General features: G+C 49.1%; 6 protein-coding genes across 6 annotated transcripts; 3 read left to right on the top strand and 3 right to left on the bottom strand.

Annotated features, from left to right (window-relative positions):
• Positions 1 to 123: 123 nt before the first annotated feature.
• On the bottom strand, positions 124 to 1,514 carry F5B22DRAFT_592511 (Asp/Glu/hydantoin racemase). Its single transcript, XM_047973926.1, has one exon. It carries the CDS (start codon positions 993 to 995, stop codon positions 258 to 260), a length of 738 nt encoding a protein of 245 aa, XP_047834626.1. The 5' UTR covers positions 996 to 1,514; the 3' UTR covers positions 124 to 257.
• A 323-nt stretch (positions 1,515 to 1,837) lies between these two features.
• Positions 1,838 to 3,381, top strand: F5B22DRAFT_592510 (eukaryotic phosphomannomutase). Its single transcript, XM_047973925.1, has 2 exons — positions 1,838 to 2,603; positions 2,712 to 3,381. Exons 1-2 carry the CDS (start codon positions 2,047 to 2,049, stop codon positions 2,962 to 2,964), a joined length of 810 nt encoding a protein of 269 aa, XP_047834625.1. The 5' UTR covers positions 1,838 to 2,046; the 3' UTR covers positions 2,965 to 3,381.
• A 385-nt stretch (positions 3,382 to 3,766) lies between these two features.
• On the bottom strand, positions 3,767 to 8,027 carry F5B22DRAFT_422939 (uncharacterized protein). The gene is made up of 3 exons (XM_047971656.1): positions 5,260 to 8,027; positions 4,511 to 5,199; positions 3,767 to 4,393 (listed from the first exon to the last, which is right to left on the bottom strand). Exons 1-3 carry the CDS (start codon positions 7,836 to 7,838, stop codon positions 3,906 to 3,908), a joined length of 3,756 nt encoding a protein of 1,251 aa, XP_047834624.1. The 5' UTR covers positions 7,839 to 8,027; the 3' UTR covers positions 3,767 to 3,905.
• A 2,046-nt stretch (positions 8,028 to 10,073) lies between these two features.
• On the top strand, positions 10,074 to 12,347 carry F5B22DRAFT_643025 (uncharacterized protein; the record flags this gene model as incomplete). The annotated part of the gene is made up of 3 exons (XM_047978209.1): positions 10,074 to 10,468; positions 10,522 to 11,715; positions 11,858 to 12,347. The coding sequence occupies 3 exons, from the start codon at positions 10,074 to 10,076 to the stop codon at positions 12,345 to 12,347; spliced, it is 2,079 nt and encodes a 692-aa protein (XP_047834623.1).
• Positions 12,348 to 12,772: 425 nt separating this feature from the next.
• F5B22DRAFT_592503 (uncharacterized protein) lies at positions 12,773 to 15,056 on the bottom strand. The gene is made up of 4 exons (XM_047973924.1): positions 14,733 to 15,056; positions 14,361 to 14,664; positions 13,869 to 14,298; positions 12,773 to 13,815 (listed from the first exon to the last, which is right to left on the bottom strand). The coding sequence occupies exons 1-4, from the start codon at positions 14,780 to 14,782 to the stop codon at positions 12,971 to 12,973; spliced, it is 1,629 nt and encodes a 542-aa protein (XP_047834622.1). The 5' UTR covers positions 14,783 to 15,056; the 3' UTR covers positions 12,773 to 12,970.
• Positions 15,057 to 16,737: 1,681 nt separating this feature from the next.
• F5B22DRAFT_633972 (P-loop containing nucleoside triphosphate hydrolase protein) lies at positions 16,738 to 19,387 on the top strand (the record flags this gene model as incomplete). The annotated part of the gene is made up of 5 exons (XM_047976913.1): positions 16,738 to 16,915; positions 17,111 to 18,054; positions 18,119 to 18,329; positions 18,387 to 18,886; positions 18,980 to 19,387. 5 exons carry the CDS (start codon positions 16,738 to 16,740, stop codon positions 19,385 to 19,387), a joined length of 2,241 nt encoding a protein of 746 aa, XP_047834621.1.
• Between the last annotated feature and the right edge of the window lie 855 nt (positions 19,388 to 20,242).

Below are 20,242 nucleotides of genomic sequence, written 5' to 3'. Positions count from 1 at the left end.
AATCGGTAACCTGCGACTTTTGGTGTACTCGAGAATAGCATCATGAAGAAATTCTAAGCGCTCGATTTGGTTCAGTGAAGGAACAATTAACTGCAACTACTCAAGCGATTATCTAGAATAGTGGTCTAGTTGAGCGAGTAATAAGGACAAGAAACGACTACATTAAACTACAATATCTATAGCTACATATCTAAGTACCCATACATAATCGCGATGGTTCTATCGTGCATAAACTCATCAAGGCGCCCTACACCATCTCAACTTCGCAAAGCCCATTTCGCAGCTTCTTCAGCATGGATCGCGCCCGGCTCGATAACAATAACCCCATGTGGAAGATCCTCCTGGCGCACAACGAATCCCAGATCCGTGCTGCCTAATATGATTCCCTGGGCGCCGCGCTCAATCAACCTATTCGCCTGTCTCACGAACATGTCCTTCGTGTTCGGCGTCACAGCAGCAGCGCCTTTCGCAACTTCCTCCATCATGCCACGATTGACTTCTTCTAGGTCAGATTGTGTTTCCGGCACCAGGACCTTAAATCCGTTCCCAGGAGTTTCCAATCGGCCCACGAAGAAGTCAGGATCATCTCTATCCAACATCGTAATCTTCGGCCCTAGGAGCCCGACAGTGCGGACATGAGGAAACCGGGCTTTAAGATGCGCAGCTACGCAATCAGCAATATGAAGCAATGGCACGCCAGTGGGAGAAAGAGATCGAGTGAGTCGCGCCGCGACCTTGTGCGCCAGGATCGCAGACACGACGACGGCATCGACTTTGTCCGCCAGTGCGTCGATTGCATCCGTGTAGACCTTGGCAAAGGCATCCCATTCCCCTGCGCCGGCGTGCTGGACCATGGTCTCCAGATCGGCGCTGTACATGTATAGCGGAGCGTTGTGCCGGCCACCGAGAGCTGCTCGGGCTGTGCGGTTGATGAGGTCGTAGTATAACTTGGTCACATCTGGCGTCATACCTCCGAGCAAAAGGAGGGTCTTCATATTGACTGACAAAACAGGTACAATGAGTTACAAACCGCAACACGTACTGTGACTGTAGATGTTGAATCCAAGTTGTACCTATATCATATATCTATGGTATTGATGCCGGACGGCCTGCTTAATAAATGGGTTCTTTTTAGTCTAGACACCTACTTTAATGACAAAAGGGCGTAGGTTTGGGCCGCCCCATAACAAACTTGAGCAGTAGGTTTCTTATAACGAGATGCAGTTCTTCTCTCAGAACCAGGAAGATATAAACTGCATGTTCCATATCATAATTCTAACCGTTTAGCAGAAGGGTTAGGTATGACTGTTACGGCATCAATGAAGGTTAGATAAAATAGGGTCTCAGTGGTTCATCCCATGAGACATGTTACAGAGGCGATGTCAAGGCTCGGGGCGCAAAAGGACCCCTGATTGAAGACTTGGATATACTCCACATCTATAGTAGGCGTAGGTAGATGGTTATTTGATCTCACATGTTTAGACTGATTGTCAACTCTTAAACATGTGGTTGAGGGATTGAGATGAAGCCAGCCATCCAAGAGCTTACAAAGTAGGTACCTGGTCTAGTGGAGGGGTTCTGGAGGGGTCCTGTGAACACTTACCTAAGCGCCTACTACAATATTGCTTACAGGGCCTGGCTACAGGCTACAGCAGGGGATACAGTGGGCCAATGGGATCTAGACCCGTAAAACATGGGGCGATCCCGTGGTGCAAAGGCCCCACGCCAGGTACAAGCAAGGCCCCTGTCTGCCCCTGTAGCCCCTGTAGGCCCTGTAAGGAGGGGTGGGGAGGGAGGGGTAGTTTACAATGTTGCATTTCGCATGCCTCAATTGACACGACTGGTTGGCTGGCTGGTTCTTTTTACATGTACATCCATCCATCTCTTCTTGACCGGTTTTTTCGTGTCGGACGATTTACATCACATCCCCTAACGCAATCTCTCATAAAGAAACAGAAGAGACAGAAGAAGAAGAAGAAGAAGAAGAAGCTCCTAGCATACTAGTGAACCCCTCGCCTACTCTCGTCTGCCTACTTCCACGACATCATGGACGCCGCACCTCCCTCCTATCCTCCCCTTGAGGAGCGTCCCATCAAGAACACCATTGTTCTATTCGACGTAGATGGCACACTATCGCCAGCCCGCCGCACCGCAACTCCCGAAATGCTAGCCACGCTCGCCGCCCTACGCCAAAAGGTCGCCATAGGATATGTCGGTGGTTCCGACCTGTCCAAGCAGCAAGAGCAGCTCGGCACCGCAGACCGCCCCGTGACCGCCATGTTCGACTTCAGCTTCAGCGAGAACGGCCTGACCGCCTTCAAGCTGGGACAGGCCCTGCCCAGCACCAGTTTCATCCAGTGGATCGGCGAGGCGCAGTACAAGGAGCTCGTCAACTTCATCCTGCACTACGTCGCCGACCTCGACATCCCCGTCAAGCGAGGCACCTTCGTCGAGTTCCGCAACGGCATGATCAACGTCTCCCCTATCGGCCGCAACGCCAATCTCCAGGAACGTCTCGACTTTGAGAAGTACGACCTCGAGCACGGCATCCGGCCCGCCTTTATCGAGAAACTGAGGGAGAGATTCGCTCACTTGGACTTGACGTGCGTATTCTCTTCGTTCTTTCTCTATGCCCTCTTCCTCTGTCCTGATCCGAAAAGAAACATTATATCCGAAGATTATGGAGAAACACTAACACTTGTGTGAAATAGGTACTCCATCGGCGGCCAGCTCTCCTTCGACGTATTTCCCACAGGGTGGGACAAGACCTACTGCATAAAACACCTCGAGGACGAGTCCAAGAAGCCCAACGGTATCGAGTACAACACGATCCACTTCTTCGGCGACAAGACCTTCAAGGGCGGCAACGACTGGGAGATTTACACCGACCCGCGCGTCACCGGCCACTCGGTTAAGGACCCCGACGACACCCGACGTATACTGAAGGAGCTCTTCGATGTCTAAATATTTATTGTAGAGCGGGAGATGGAAGATAACTAGTTGATTCGAGATGATACCTACACACGCCTAGAATAGATCCGGGGGTAAAAAGAACATCCACAAGTAAAAGCACGCACTACTGGGGCAGTAGACGAACACGAAGACCCGGCACCGGAGTAAAAGTTCGAGGAAGTGAAGTATTTGACAGAACGGAAAAGAAGGGGAATAAAAAAACCAAATAAGAGAAGTCTGAGGATTAGCGCATGATTTATTCACAAAGAGATGAGACTAAGACTTTGGCTGCTGCCATTCTTCTCTGATATACCTGCCTCCCACCTAACTACCTACCTACCTCTTATAGAATATACTAGAGAGATAGAACCAACAACGAATAAAAAGACCGCTAGAAAGAATCGGTTTAGAGGTTTCTAAGTCTTAAAAGGATTTTGAGTACGCTCACTCCCCCTATCATCGCTCCCATTTCCTATAAGACCGCAGCACAGCACGTAATCCAAGATTATGCAGCGAGAAAAATATAGTGAACGGAATGCAAATTACGGGAATTCGAGCACAGTAGGCAGAAGAGCGACTCGATACCACCTTGGTTGAGATTGGAATTTCATTTTTCCACACAAGTTGCTTTACTTGCGCTATAAGTATGAGTAGGATAAGACGTGAATCGCTCATTACACTTACGCTAAGGATGTAGGTAAACAGATATGTATGTATATAAAAACATGAATCTCTCCAGCTCCTTCATTCTCATTTCCTTTCTTCCGTCTTATCTCATCTCATCTCATCTCATTTGATTTCATATCAGACCAGGAAGGAGTACTTCATATCCGACCCAGGAAAAAGATGCCTGTTTGCGCCAAGCCAACATTAGACCCCTCCACTCACACACTCACCCCCCCATTCACTCATTCTTTTCCTCATTTCCTCATTTCCTCGCCGAGCATAGGTAATCACCTCCCAAACTCCAAATGCGGCACGATAACAGGACCATACTTCGTCGGCGCCGTGAAAGCGCCATCGCCCTGTACCACGAAATCTACCGCAAGACTTAACTTCGAAAGCCCATTCCCACTATTCCCCCCACTCCCACCACTAACCACCGACGCAGCATATTGCGTTCCAGCAATAGCTTCCGGATCATACGCCACCACGGCAACGTAATTCCGCCGCCCCATGAGTTTCTTCAGTTCGCGCGGCGATCCGCTAGCATCCGTGTGGAAGATCTCCATCATGTCTTCTTTGGTGTCGGAGAGTAAGTCGCTAGCCGACTTCTGGCCGTTGGGAGGGACGTAGTACGTTTTATTGCTGTGGAGCATCTTTAGGATGTAGTGCGCCGCGGGCGCGGCGACGATGGGGGATGTGATGATTTGGTACATTGTTTTGTGGTCGCTTGGGTGTGTTGGGTCGTGGACTAGGCCTGCGCCTGCGGCGTTGACGTCTGGGAAATGTGGTTAGTCGTTTGCTTAATCGAAAGTGCGCCCTTCCGTGTGCAGATTCAGAGGGCGAGGAATAATGATCTGGGGTAAGGAGCACGGAATAACGGAGAGAAACTTACCTCCTGATAAGAAAGTCATGCGAATGCCTTTCTGATGAGCGATGCCTTGCAGCGTCCGGATCAGATATGTGCGTTCGAGATCTTTGGTTTCATGTGTCCACATATCCTTCAAGATCTCGCCAATATCCAGATCGCCAAATTGGTTGACGACATTACCCATTAGACCCGACTTGCCAACAGCCTTCTTGACCTGATTGAAGCCCTGCGCTACAACCTCTTTACCGCCCACGATGCCAGCCACAGAGCTGGTCACCTTTCCAAGGACGTTATATCCTGCGTTTACGGCCTTTTTACCCGTCGCGAATGTGTTCGCCAGACTCTCCATGGTGTCGAGGCGCGGGTAGATTAGGGGTACCGATATCATCCACAGACAGTGCTGCACGCTCGGGGGTAACATGGCAACTTTGGGGAATAGCCCCTGATAAGTCGGGCCAGCGAGCACACGGCTCTGCGTCCGTTCGGAACGTACGTCGGCGCCGATGACGACCACGGCTGGGCCGAGATATTTCAAAAAGTGCCAGCCTTGTCCCGTGATCGTGAACAAATCTAGATCGTGACTGACGTTCCGGAGAATCTCCAGCGTGGTGTGATGTTGGAAGAGTAAATACATGTCTACTGCTATCCGGCCAATATTCTTAAAAACATGTGAGTTCTGCATATATTCCGGGTAAGATCCGTAACCATCAAAACTGCATATTTTGTTAGAACGGAGCTCAAAGCCATGTCACGGTCATCTAACAAACACTTACATATCATGATCGTCAATTTGGCAGATGTGAGGGATCTGGGCGAACGCCTCACGAAGGAAAGGCTGATCGAAATGACTCGTATAGAAATGGAAATAAGCATGCGTAGTATCCTCTTCATGGCGAGCCGTCCATGAGGCGTTTTTCCGGTTATCTTTACCAGGCATCGCCAGCCATTGCTTCAAGAGTGGCACCTCTTTCCACAGCCGATCTCCGTAGATCTGGTCGCCCAAGCCAAGTTGCACATGAAATCCGCCACAGTCGACATTCTTCTGCAAAACATCTTTCCACATGAAACCAAGTCCGCCTAGCTTGCTACGCTCACTCTGTGATGTGCTTGCTGCGAAGTCATTGCCCGAATGGGCCATAAAACGCCAGCCTGTCTCGTATCGTCCCGCAACCACAAACTCATAACGAGTGCATCCCAGGTGTGATGTCACGGCGTATGTCCACCGTTCCGTTGCTTCCGTCATTTGAAGATTAACATCATATTTATAAAATTGCCACCTCTGGTGTGTATAGATAGAATGAGGAATAAGCTGGCGAGGGTTCGGCGATAAATCCATACTCTGATGAATGTGGATGGTGGGCGGCTGAGGTGCGTCCGTGACAATCATGATACTGCCTAGCCACAAGCCCTTTTCAATATCCATATTTACATACCGCAGATAGGGTCCGAAATAAACACCGTTGGTAGGATGAACCTTGTACATGTCCACTCCCGCCCCAGGAGGCGGACCGGAAAACCCAGCAGCACTTGGTGTCGCTGTCGCTACACTCATAATGCTCTCTGCATACCCTGGTGTTTGTGGAGGAAACATGGGCGAAGCCATGGCGCTTTGCTTGCCAAACATGGGTGAGGCCAAGGGGTTGCCATATGTCGAGGCGGTCGGAGATAAAGGAGCCACATCGTGATGAATGGGATTCGGCCCCTTTGGGAACTCCCATTGTGTAGCTTGTGTGGCGAGGTGAATATAATAATACTGGCCCGAGTTCTGGTCAAGGTGAGCAATCCAGCCTTCAGGCAATGGAGGAGGTGATGTTGGTCCCTGGCCGTTCTGGAACGGCGATGGAGTTTGAACGACCGTGGCAGCCGCTGGGGCAGCAGCAGCAACACCAGCTCCAGCACTCAGTGCGGCTGCGGAACCGGCTGCACTGCTAGTAGGTTGGACCTGATGTCCACTTTGCTGGCTATCTGGCCGGGGATCATTGGCAAAGGCCGGATGGCCAGGGTGTTGTAGAGCAGGAGATATCAGTCCAGCTGCTATCTCATTCTGTTTCTCTGGAGGTGAAGATGCCGTGGCGGACTGTGCTACAGCTGGATGCGGTCCCGCCTGTCCAGGCCGCTGCTTCTCATTTGGATATCCGGAAGCGGCTCCAGATTGTGTAATGCTAGAATAGGCTGGCGGCGGGCTAGGTGACATTTGCATGCGTTGAAAATCTTGTTCAAGCACGCTAACTTGTAGAGCCCCTGTCGGATTTGAGTTTTGGGCCGCATTAGTGGGTTGGGGCCGGGTGGCCTGGGGACTGAACGAGGCGGCAGTCGGGCTAGACACGGGGTTCGCTCCCTGATACACAGTAGGAGGCCCATGTGGCTGCTGATCCGGCGTCTCTGTTGGGGTCCATGGTCGGGCAGGTTGTGAAGCTGCAGGGTGTTGCTGCTGCTGCTGCTGTTGCTGCTGCTGCTGGCCATACTGCGCTAAGCGCTGAGTTGCCGCTGCACTTTGGAAGCTGTTCAACGTTGCAGTACCCGAGATACCGGCAGCGGCATATCTGGCCTCGATACCACCGCCAGGGAAGTTGCCCGGCTCGACAATGGGCGTTTCAGGCGGCGGCGGAGATCCTCGGTTTGCCCTAGTAGTTGAAGTGGATGCTGTTGATGCGAAGCGGTTCATGCCACTATCTTCAGGCATTCTTAGATAGCTATCTTGCGGTGGTTGTTGAGGTCGCGCATTGGTATTCGAATTTGAGCTTGGGCCGGCCGAGTTCCCGCGTGGTGGCGGATAGTAAGGTTTTTGATGATAGTCTGGAAAGGATGTAGCCGCGGCAGCAGCAGGCTTCTGTTGGTGTGAGAGAGGTTTTGCGAACAAACCACTGTCGTCGGCATGGGGGCTTGAAGGGCTGAGGGTTCCCGGTAACGGCTTCGGAGCCGTCCCTCGCCGCTCGGCGAGTCCAGGGCCTTTCTTCTCGATAGGACTCGTGTCGAGGCGCGGGGTCGTATCGTTTAGGCGACCCGAGCCGCTTGAGCCAGTAGGGCTGGTGTATATCCTGCTCGTGGATGGCTTCCTGTCATCGCTAGGATATGGTGGTCGAGAAGACTGAGAGGACTGGCCTATCCGAAGATCGTCGTCATCGGCAGGGTAAGGGAGGGGTGCAGCCGAGCTCGAAGCACCAGGTGGCAGTGGGAAACTGGGCTTGGAAGCCACCGGGGCAGGGTACTTGAAACGGTCCGAGGTCTTGTCGGCGGCAGGAACGGGGCTCTGAGGTTTGAATATTCTCAGGGGCTCTACTGTTGGGCTGTCGCAGTTCTCGGCGGGCTTGTTGAGGAACATCTCCTCGTCCGGCCGACCATGATGATCCATGTTCGTTTCGTGTATACTCGCTCAGAGCGAGTGACACACGACACCAAAGGTACAGTTCCGAGGCGTACCAGACAGCTCGAATAGGCGCACGATGACGCACACGCACACGCACACAAGAGCTTCGACTTTGGCGGCGGTTTAAGGCGGCCTGTCGGGTGGCCGACCTTATCGCGACCTGGTGGGGTACAAAGTAAGGAGACAGGCGAAGTGAGGCCTCTCTCTCTCTCTCTCTCTGTCTCTCTGTGCCGGAGCTAACAGTGGTTTGCTTGTTGGGGGCAGAGTTGTCGGTGAGTGTAGAGGAGTGGCGCAGGCTGAGGTGAATGGGTCTGTGAATGGCGCTCAGAGAAACCAAAAAATGAAATGGAAAATGGCTGAGAGATGGTGATATGCAGCAGCGTGGCGGCTCGGTCGCATCACAAGCAGTTATCAGAGCACAACGACGGCGACGCAGGCAGGGAAGCGAGAGAGAGTCGCGGGGAACAAGTGCTTGGAGCAGGGGTGTCACGGCGGGGGGCGCCATCTACCTACCTAGTGCCACCTCTGTGCCACCCATTGCGCCCATTGCATCCATATCGCATCGCCCGTCGGGTTGCCATCTTGCCGCTTGGCATCCAGCCCGACAAGCCTCATGATTGGCCTCTCTCCAACAGGCGCTTAAGTAGGCGGGAGGAGACGATGGGGAGACGTCCAACTCGAAGCGCCGCACACTGCCCTGTCGCGCAGGGGAAACTGTGATGGTACCTATCTCAGTTTATACCTAGTCGGTGGGACACGGCACTCGGCTTCCACTCTCTCTTTCTCTCTCTCTCTCACTCTCTCACTGCCTCCTCTCCTCTGTGTATCACAGCACCAAAAGCTTGTACGCGTAAGTTGGGATGATGCTGAGTATACTATTAGGTACTACAGTAGATGCCGGTAGCGCCATGATTGGCACATGATATGTCTGTCGAGAGTTGCTTGGAAAGACTCGGCTGTTACATGGATGGAGTAGCTCGTAGCTTCCCAAAACGGGTTAGATGTCTACCTACTCACTTCATCTCATCACTCATCAGGTGCATGCATATATACCTATATATCAATGCGAAGACGGCCGTATCTATGTTTTAAACAAATTCACGATATACTATTTCGGAAGTGGTCGAGGAGGTGCGCATGCATGGCAGGACCGGGATCATTCTCGTCGCAGGATGCAAGTCAGGCACCCGCATCTGGGGCCTGCTTTTCGGGTACACCCGCACAATGAGGTCCGTCTACACTACTTACTTACCTAATGCTCTAAATCCTGTGTTAGTCAACAGTAGTCTACTACCTAGTCTAGTGAAAAGGGGGAGACCCTGATAACTTCTTCAGAATCTTCACAGATGCTTGAGCAGACATTACAGATGATCTTGCTCGTCGCGCTGCTAGGTGTCATTCAATCATCACCTCACAACGCAATCAGCTTTAATTAATTCCACACAATTGTTTCGGGCACACTTGGGTATTTAATTAAATCCCCCTATCCTCGACATCGTCTTGTCTTGGATTCCCTTTCCCAAGTTTACGGGGTTACCTCAAGTACCGCCGTTGTTACTATCTGAAATCTGACACGTGCAAACACAATTCGATGATCATGGACAGACTTGTAACAAGCAGCCCCCAATGGCAGACTATGTAAAACAAGGATATAATTAGATTCAACTCCTTTCTCAGTCTCTGTTATAATATTTCGCATTCGCCTTGTCCTCCGACGTGACTCTAACCACATGTCCTCTCTGGCTGTTACGATGTGATGATTATATGGGAGTTTCTCCTATTACCACCTACTCCAGCCATGATAACGTATCGGCCGAGACGAAGAAAGACGCAAATAATCCTATGCTGAATTGTTCTCTAATGCAACTTAGTATTCCAATTTGTTACGCGAGAAAGTATAATGCCAATTCTGCTACCTCAGTTGTATAAGCAACCCTTTATCATTGACGGTGGATGCGGAGTGATTCAGAAGATAGCAACGCAGCTCTTGATGACTGACGTTTGAACCACCAACTATATCTTGAACCGAGGTGTTGCGTAACGAATACTCAAACATCGTGGGGGCCGGGATGGAAGGGTAGGATGGAATGTCAAACTTCAGTTCAAGGCTAAATATCAATTCTATTATCCATGCCTGCCATGTTCTTGCGCCGTCTTGCTTTTTCTCCCTTCACACCCGTCTTATACCTCTGAGCAATTCTCAACCCTGATTTAATTGCAATGAGCGATAAAGCAAACTGGCGCCAGCCAGCTTCTATTGCCTTCGGTCTTCTCGGAGGAGGCTCCTTGGCCTTTGGTCATCATTTCTATTACAGCTCTCTTGCCGGGACACTCGTGGAAGCCGACCGATCTGTTGCCGGACACCAATTCTCAGACCAGCAGTTTCATACTACCATTGGCACAGCATTTTCTTTCCTAGTTCAAGCATTGCTGATGTTTTCTATTTCAACTGCTTATATACAAATAGTTTGGCAAGCGGCTAAACACCCAAGTGAAGCCAATAAGCTGGAGGAGATCGATGCATTATTCTCTGCCTTGGCCAATATCCTAGCTTTGCGGATGGTGTCGGTTTGGAAGAAGTACCCCTTATTGTTGATGATTGTGCTATGTGGGTGGTGAGTTTCGACCTTCCCCCAGATCGCGGAACGCCACTAGAACCACTTAACAGGTTATTTCCTGTTGCTTTCGTCGTTCCGCCAGCTACATTATTCATAGCGGTGGCAGTCAGAAACACATCGACTCTGCAGCATGTTCCAAACTTTGACTTTTCAAGTCTACGCTACCTGAAGGACATCCCACCCACATGTGACATATCTAGACCCGGGGACAATAAACTTTACAAAGTGTACACCTCCAAAGGCCCCAATGAAGAAGTCCGGAGAATCGCCGCTTCCACCGCAGCTAGTGGATTAATCCTACCCATTTCGCCAATTGCAACGAACTCGAGCTGGGAACTGGATTTCTACGGCCCTTCGATAAGATGTCTGAAAATAGACGAGGAGTTGAAAGTATATTTCGAGCAAGATATAGCAAACTGGCTTTGGAACGAATCGAGCCCCAATTGCCTATCTCCACCAGGTTATGTTGCCTGGCGCTTTGACATCATCAAAGCTCCTATTCATCATAAGTTTCACTCTGAGGAGATAACTGGACCTAACGAGATACATGGTCCCTTCCGCGTAGTCACTGTTGATAATTTGGAGAGTCTCATGCAAGGACAGTATTCTGGCGTATTTATAGCCTTAGCACCTGAACTACTTAGTTTCGAGAATCCTTGCTACCCAACCCATAGATCGCCATCTCGACCCCTGGGCAGCTTTGATTCCACAATTTTCCAATGCGGGCTACACAATGCTTCATACCACACAAAATTTGAGTTCCAGTCCGGAACACAGAGCATAGCCATGCAAGTCAACCATCTAGAGGCTCTCGATACTGCCAAATACATTGTTGGCCTAGAGGGAGATATAATGGATTGTTTTCAGCTAGCATCACAGTTCCTTTTACCAACAGCAACGTCTAAACCGTGCGCTTTTGACTTGAGTGCGCTGCGAATTTTGTCCTATTCTGCTATCATGCGCGCTTTCCACGAATTGATTCAGGGGTCTATCTCGATGGACAGCTTTGAACGTCAATGGGCCCATTCGTCGGCCATTCTGTCCACAGTTCTTTACGAAACACCAGACCTAGACTTTATTCATACGTATCGCGGGGATGCTAGAACTTTACAGTGGGAACTTCAACATGTGAATGATTCGAGGGGCGGTACTCTTGAGCCGAGCATCAACCTATCTCTGCCAGACGCTATCGAACAACTGTTTCAAAACATCACCATAAGCCTTCTGAGTTCCAAACCACTCCAGTAAGTCTGTCAACCATAGTCCGCAATTCTCAGTGGGATCTGTCTAGCTAGGGGACTTTATTATACTTGGTTATAGCACCAGTATCAAAGCAAAGAAACAAACCCAATATAAGCCGTCCACAAGTCTAACGTTTACATTTAGGCCCAATCTAACATCTGAGTTTGCCCCGCCAAAGGTAAACGTCTCGATGACATCACACTCAGTTGAATACAATTACTCAGCAGGAGAGCTCGCAGTTGCTTACGGAACTGCGGCGGCGGTTGCGATCGCAGTAATATCAGTTGGATTCATTGCTATACGATCAAACGGCGCCAGCTATACAACCGATTTTTCTAGTATATATCGCGTAGCACACCAGGCTGTTTTGAGCATTGCGATCCGACCAGAAGACACAGATGGCGCTTACCCATTAGCTGATTATTTAGGTAAAGCCCGCCTGAGCCTGAAGGGAACGAGTCGATTGCCTTGCCAGATACAGATTACGCAAACTCAGTATATGCTACCTAACAAGACTTCAAGTCCACTCGATAGAAGTGGTGAAGAAGGAATTAGCACGCTAGAATTCGAAGGGCAGAAGTGTCAAGATGGGTTTGCAGAGAGTGATGGAAGCAGTATTACAACATTATGGTAGAATATAACTAAAACCTCATCTCTCTCTAATCTTCTACCAGTATAACCCCTTTTATGCCTTGCGTTGATTGCTCGTTTGGCGCTTGGTGCTACCTTGGGGCATTCAACAAAATCCACATTGGTGGTTGTGTCATACAGATAGACAATCTTCGACAAAAACACATAGAGACTATTGCCATACACAATAACAGTATAGCAAATATTAAATACCTACCTAGGTAGTCTATTACCTGTACAGGTGGAGTGTGGGTGCGAGCCTGATATCTGCCTAGGTAGGTTTGGGTGATGCGACACCCGACCAAACCCCTATCTACACTGAACTTGCATCTCTCTGCGCAAAAATAAAAATCTTGACATGCTTACTAGAAACAAATATAATCAATGATTCCTATAACTATTTAATAATAATTATTACATAAAACTAACGCCTAGAGAAGCAAAAATGCCCTTTTAAATATATGTAAAAGAAGGATATTATATATATTAATAGCGTGTTATAATTATATACTACAGGGCCTCTATATGCCGTACCGTGATATTTCCGTTAGAAAGGTGGAAAATCCTACAAGGAGTCTAACCATTACACTGAGCGTCTATTTCACTTGGTCTATTCCCTGCTTGCCATCAGCACATCTCTCTCCTGAGATAATCCGGTATGCCTCGTTGAGGCATATGCCTCCTCAACTTCTGCTGCCGTACAGTAACGATATCCGTTCGAGCCTGGATCATGAACTTGGACTGCTCGTTTGAAGACATCGGAGAACAAATCTCGTGTCCGTATGTTATCAAAAGAACCTTGATCCGAGTAGTAGAGCGACGCTCGGCAAGTTTTCCAAATAGAGACAAGAAGGAAGGCAGCCAAGAGAAGCCGTTGGATTCCTCCAAATTCCTATCCAGAATCTCGAGGTCTATGACAATATAGACTTGTTTCTCGAATGCTGACAACGCGGCTTCTAGGTTCTGAAACCACTCCAAATCACTTCTGGCGCTATGAACGCGAGCGCAGCTTAGTGACATGGATTTTTCCGTCTGCTTTCCATGTGTTTCTTGCAGTGCCTGGCGCAAAAGATACTTGAGGACGTCCGCCCAAGATACCGAGATGGACGGAGTATCCTCCGTGACCCCCTGGCTGACCTTCAGAGCAAACAACACTGGCAAATGGGATGACCTCAACTGCTCGATCACGTCGACGCAGAAGTTACGCAAGCTAAATCGAGCTTGGGGACTACCTCTCACGATTAGTAAATCTGAGGTTCCCGACTTGAACCATCCAAATAACTTCGATGATGTCCAGAATCGAGTAGACAGGCTTTGATGAGAATTGTGTGATCGCCTGTCCCGTAGAGATCGATGGTATTGGAACATTTTGGCAGGATCCCATAGCAGGAGATCTGTGATAGATGCCATGATTTGTGAAAATTGAATATCCGTTAGCAGATAGTTTGTGTTAATCATCGCAGCCGATTGCACTGTTTTCATTAGCTGTCGCTCTAATCATCGACAAGGCTTGACAAGAGCCTACATGTCATTGCGCTCTTAATCTCTTCCACCACAGCATTCATGTCGTCGAATCGCTCGTCAAATCTTGAGCTCATAGAATGCAATTTGGCGTCTAATCCAATATGCAGATCTCTAACCTCCGCTTGCTGTCCAACGGAAGCCAAATTTTGGATACGCTGAGAGCATCGCGCGATGCGCTGGAGTATGTCTGCGTACCTGAGCTCCACAGGTCGCGTGACACTATGGATTATATGCTTCAGTGTTCCTTCTTCATACCAATCATAGGCCCTCATCATAAATTCCATGATGCTGGCATACAACTCGTCGAGTGCGGTCCTCATGTACTGAGTTGGGTATAGGGCCGAGGAGAGTTTCACTTGAGGAAGCATATCAGCGATATCTGAGAGGGCTTGTGCTAATGTCGTTACTGTTTTCTCGTGATTTATTACTCCCTATGTGAACGTCAGCGTTTAGTGGTTGAAGTACCTCTTGGGGGACAATGGTAGATATTTACCACGAAGAGAAACTTCATCGCTCCCCATGCCAAAGACACATATTCGGGGTGGTGTTGAACGAAGACGTCCAGAATGTTGCCATAAAAGCTGACGCGCTGTGCGAATGCATGGAGACAAGTCCGAGCTTCCGAGTGCTTCCTCCGGGCCTCGTACTTGTTCATACACTCGGTAACGATAAGTAGGACATCTTTAGATCCGGTCCCTTCACTAATGGAATTGAGTTTTTTCTCATGCTGTTTGTTGCCGCTCAGAAATTTAACAGACGCTTTCCGAAATGTCTGGTTTGCTATACTCATTTGAGAGCTGTTAAATAAGGTTAGCGAGTGAGTACGTGATCCGCAGTATAGCTTCATCAACAAAGAGCGTCTTACTCGTTCCCCGTCTCTTCCGCCATTGTGTACCATTTCTCTAAATCCTCCATATTGCTTATTTGCTAAATCTAGGCGCGTTCCATGCGAGCGCACAAGATAATCACTTATGAGACGAGCAGCACGAGACTGGGGGAGCTTATGGCTTCTTGAGTAAGTGTGGGAATACAGTGATTATGCATGGCGGAGAAGACCGGAATTACTACCCCAGAATCGGTAGGACTACTCTATCATGTGGAAATACTGGCAAGCTTTCCTTCATGGTGGCGTTCGTAGCTTTCTGCCTATTGTGGCTATGCATGTAGCTTAAGTAGGGTGGGATTGGGGGCGCTTATGCGACATCCTGTCGTCTTCCCCCTCATTCGCGCGCTGACAACTATCTCCTCTCGCTTTAATCGAACAAAACAGCCTTAATATTATATACCAAAGTATGGCCGCGATAGCCAGCGTCTATCCCGATCAACCTTCATAACGCATCCTTAGCACCGACTCCGCCTCAATTGTTGAAGGTTCTATACGGCCACGTGCGGCGACACTCTGGATGGGTACTTACGGAGAATATGAGGTTATTGTCTGTCAAACTAAGCATGTTGCGCCTTGGCTAATACATTCATAGAAATACTTCAAGCGCGACTACTTCAAGCCCGACTCAGATTCATCGAGCTACGATTCCACACGCTCATCTAATACTGATTCCGATTCCGATTCCGATTCCGATTCCGGTTCTGACTCCGACTTCCCCTTCCGCCCAATAGGAGGACGACGGCCTAGTATTACTTTCAGAGGGAATTCTTCACCTTCTTCTGACTCTGACTCCTCCTCCAACCATTCTAGCTATTCTAGCTCTCCTGGCTCCTCCACTCCTTCCCGCCCGGGCTCGGCTGATGATTCTGAAGAGCCCGTCGGTAGACTATTTGAAGAAGAAGGTGTCCGCGTGATCACGATTGTTAGAAGACAAGTCGAAGTCCAGGAAAAGAGGCTATTGCAAGAAATCTCGAGACTAGGCATTAAAGCATCTGATTTCCAAAGACCGATACTACCGAGACTGATTATCGATAAATGCGATGATTATATTTCTACCATTAGAAGTACAGTAAACTCTACTGTTTCCAATTCGCAATTGCCAGGTCCTAGTAGAAGACATGCCGGTATAGAAGATGCTCTACTAGATATCTTAGAACCGACTCTTGAAGACACTCTGGAAACCATCGAGGCACATCTTAATAACAAGATCCAACAACCGCTCACAGTCATTCCTAGGCACCCGGGACCTGTTGTGACTTATATAAATCATACAGACCCCAGATTCAACCCACCGCCAAGACAAAACCATCCAATTCCACGACCAGGACAAAACCTTCCCATTCTACGACCGGGACAGCAGCCCCCTGCACCCAAAGCAGGCCCACCTAAAAACCCGATCGAGGATCTTGATAGCCGTAGGGAAAGGAAGGCTTCCTTTTGGAATCACTTTACTATTTCACGGGACCAGACCTCCGCCAGTAATTTCGCTAAAGAAATTTTGTTAGCAGTGCTGAGAAAGGGGATTAACAACCGATCCTCTGAGCGTCTTGACTGGGATGCTGGGAAACAAAATTCCTTAATTAGGCCGGCTCCATTCGTTGCTGCCGCTCACCTGCGCCTTTATCCCGCTGGTCTCTTTCCTGGACCACCTAGAGGGCCACCAGGGCCACCACCACCACTCGGAGCTAGAGTACCTGGGCATGCCCCCGGCCTTACAGGTATTGGAATACACCGTCCGGCTGGCCCACCGCCACCACCACTCGCAACTACTTTCGGAGGACCCCCGCCTCCAGTAATACCTCGTGTGATCCAGCCGCCTCCAGTAATAACTCGTGTGACCAAGCCGCCAGTGAGGCGAGGGATATCTCCAGGTCCTGATATTCGTACAACAAAATCTCCACTTGCACATCTCTCTAGACACCAAAGGTGGCCCGCGTTTCCGGACGGCACACCGGGACATCAACACCGACAATCGAGATCAAAGATGAGACCCTTCTCTGGTGGCTCTTCTAGCCCGGCGCAAGATTCAGGCCAACCCGGAAAGACAACTGAGAAGAGTCTGGGACCTCCGGGGTCTGATGTTTCGCCGTTGGGGAATCCGCAGCAAATGGCTGTCAACGGTACATCTCCGGCAACTTCAATCATCTCTAATCAAGACAAAGGTACGAGTCTACAAAATGCTGAATCTAGTAATCACACTATGGCCAGGATGGTCCAAATTCAGCCTGATCTGTCATCTCGAGGATCCCTAGACTACCTAATAGAGAGAATTCATCTCCTGGAAGCTGAGAACAAAAACTTCAGAGAGTCGCAAGGAAACTCGTTACGAATTGAAACCTTGTATACCATCTCAGAAGGACCGGGTGTGCCAGCTACTACGTTTCTCGACGAACCAACTTGGGTCATTGGCCCTCGTGGCCAGGCAATGCTAAAAGCTCACTATTCAATTCCTGACACAAATGGATATCTGAGCCAACAGCACGATGTCGCCTTTGTGGTTATGAAGTTCTACGACTTGGATGAGCAGGGCGAAGAGGCTGCGGATGCGCACCGTGACAAGCGGGCACTTCCGCGCCCACAACCAAGTACAGAACTGATACGCCTGGAGTCCGCAGAGTTGATAGAAGCAGTGGAGGCCTTTTTCGCCCAACAGCCGAAATTTGCAGAAGATTTCCCTAACTTCAAGATCAAGCATCCTATCAGCGCCCCTTACCTTTTCTGGTATCACTATAGATCTCCTACTGCCCTAGATGGCCTGTCTGCGTCACACGCCGATACCATAAGGGTTTTGACATCATGGATTGATGAACACTACGGTGAGCTCTACAGCTCTGTTCAAGACCAATTAAGCGAAGGCGTTACGTCCGTAGAAACCATCGAGTTTTTGTTCAAGCCCGGCGAGGTGCTTGTGTTTGAAGAGAAGAACGATATGGTCGCAGCAATTGCAACCTCCCGGCCCACGGTCAGATCCAAACCGTCGCCGAAGTTAACATCCCGAGATTCCACATGGAAAAAGGGAAAAGGCGAGACTACCGATGACGCTGCCTTCAAATGGAAATGGCAAGTTAATGCCTGGCAGTATCACTATGATGGGAGCTTCCAGCGTAGGAATCGATCAACAATCATCATTCTGCAATCGAGTTCACCCACAGAGAAGGTGCCTATCGTGAAACTAAGCGCATATCCATTGAAATATGCGAGTGATGCCCTTAGGGCCAGGCTTCAGCTTCGTGGAGAGACGTTCTGGAAGTGTAGGTTTCGACGACTCGTTTCGTACAAAGATGAAAAAGGACTAGTTGGGGTGAGTCTCGCTATTTCAAGATCTACTGCATTCTGTGATTGGTGTTGCTAATCTTACGGTTTAGACCGGAGAACGTTTCATGATCGACTTCGAGACTTATGAGCAACTTCACTCGGATTCTGCAAATTTCAAAAGGATATACGGAAAGTTTGAGGAAAGTCAATCAGAGCCAATGGACCCTGAAGTCATGGCGTCTGACGATCCGCCCGGTGTACCGGAAATCTATGTGTTTCCCCCCAAAATCACAGGATATAACCTTCGGAGCAAGAAATGGGGTAAGTTGTTATATTCGACAATTAAGCCAGCTGCTGATGGGGATCTGACTTTTCTAGATGACCTTCTTGTGGACCTGATTCAAGATGTTGTCTGGAATAAAAAGTCATTCGAGCATCTGGTCATTGATTTCGAGACCAAAGAGCTCGTACAGGCGTTAGTGACAAATCAGATCGAGAGCGAGCAAAATACAGATATTATCGAACAAAAGGGCAATGGGCTAATCATCCTCCTACACGGCGGGCCGGGGACTGGGAAAACATTCACAGCTGAAAGCGTCGCAGAAATGGCCGAGAAACCCCTATTTCGCGTCACTTGTGGTGATATAGGCACCAAGCCTGAAGTTGTCGAGAAATACCTGGAATCGGTGTTGTACCTTGGCAAGAGCTGGGGCTGCGTGGTATTGCTAGACGAAGCTGACGTCTTCCTCGAGCAACGAACCCTAACGGATCTGGAACGAAATGCTCTCGTCTCCGTGTTTCTTCGTGTCCTAGAGTATTACGAAGGCATCTTGATTCTTACTTCCAACAGAGTGGGCACGTTTGACGAAGCATTCAAGGTAAGAACTGATTGGATACCCGTTGCATCAATTTCACTCTTGTGTTACCTTTGCGACAGTTTAAGGCGTTCTAACTGACATCAACCGCTCTAGTCACGAATTCAACTTGCTCTACACTACCAGAATCTCACAGAAGGGCAGCGAAGGAAAATCTGGAAAAACTTTTTCAACAGGCTTAGGGGGCTTGATGCGGATTCACTCGCCAGCTCGTCGGAAGAAAGCTTGAAAGGCACACGCAAGAAGCCCTTAGACCCAATGAGGATCGATTTCGATGATATAGAATGCTATTTGACAGACCTGGCGAAGTACGAATTGAACGGCCGCCAAATCAGGAATGCCATCACAACAGCGCGACAACTCGCCAAATTCAAAGATGAGAAGATGGCATTCCACCATCTCAAACACGTGATTACAGTTTCCGCGAAATTCGACACATACCTACAAACTGTACAAGAAGGCTTCACAGACGATCAGGTGGCTCGTGGAGGCGGAATTCGCTAACGGGATTGACCCATCGGAATTCAAGTATCATGATATCTGAACAATGATGGACGCACTCTATCACTAAGTAAATCTATTGATAGTGCGAGTTCACGGTATAAATGGACGTCAAATGCGTAATTATTTATACACCTACTCTTTACATTGATATTATGGTGCTATGAATGGTTAGCCAGAGAGCGGTATTGTAAACCTCTCTAACGCCTGTACATATCTCCCATTGCACCAGCTTACCCGGACTATATAGGAGTTGCTCCTTCATCTAATCACGCCGTACCCTCATACGGAGTTTGGGATGACCCGTATTAATGGGGTGGTTTAGCTTACTGTCAGCATAACTATATAGTTGAAATGCCGATCCAGTCGTACCGGGTTCTTCAAAACTTCAAAGTTCATGTTGATCCCAGGCACTCTAATTATCACGTCATGTTCAGTTACATTTGCATACATTCAAGAAATAAGTAACCAACTAACCCTGTTAGTCCTCGCAGGAAATCTCACCCCTACCGCCCTTGATGACGGTTACCCCAATCGCCCGGATTACGTGGAGATGCACGAAGCCCAGCCATTTTCAACTGGAACCCCATGTTCTGACATGTCTCGGTTAAGCCACGGGGCGATCTAGGTACCTAGGCCAAAGCATGCTGAGGCTCAACTGCCATCAGAATTAGTGGCCAGCCAAGCCAGGGTTAATTGTATAAGCTCTTACTGTCAATTGCATCAGTATGCGGCTCTGTGGCTGTCACAATCCTAGGGTCGCAGACTGAGAGACTCGCCATATATAGTCCTAACCTAGACATTAAGGCTCTAGGACCTTCGTGCAACAACAGTGGTCATACGGTACTCACCATCGTT

The sequence above is a fragment of the Xylaria bambusicola genome, assembly GCF_022495145.1.
Source record: "Xylaria bambusicola strain CBS 139988 unplaced genomic scaffold F5B22scaffold_5, whole genome shotgun sequence".
In the NCBI taxonomy this organism is placed as follows: Eukaryota; Fungi; Ascomycota; class Sordariomycetes; order Xylariales; family Xylariaceae; genus Xylaria; species Xylaria bambusicola.
This window is presented reverse-complemented; position numbering and strand designations above follow the sequence as displayed.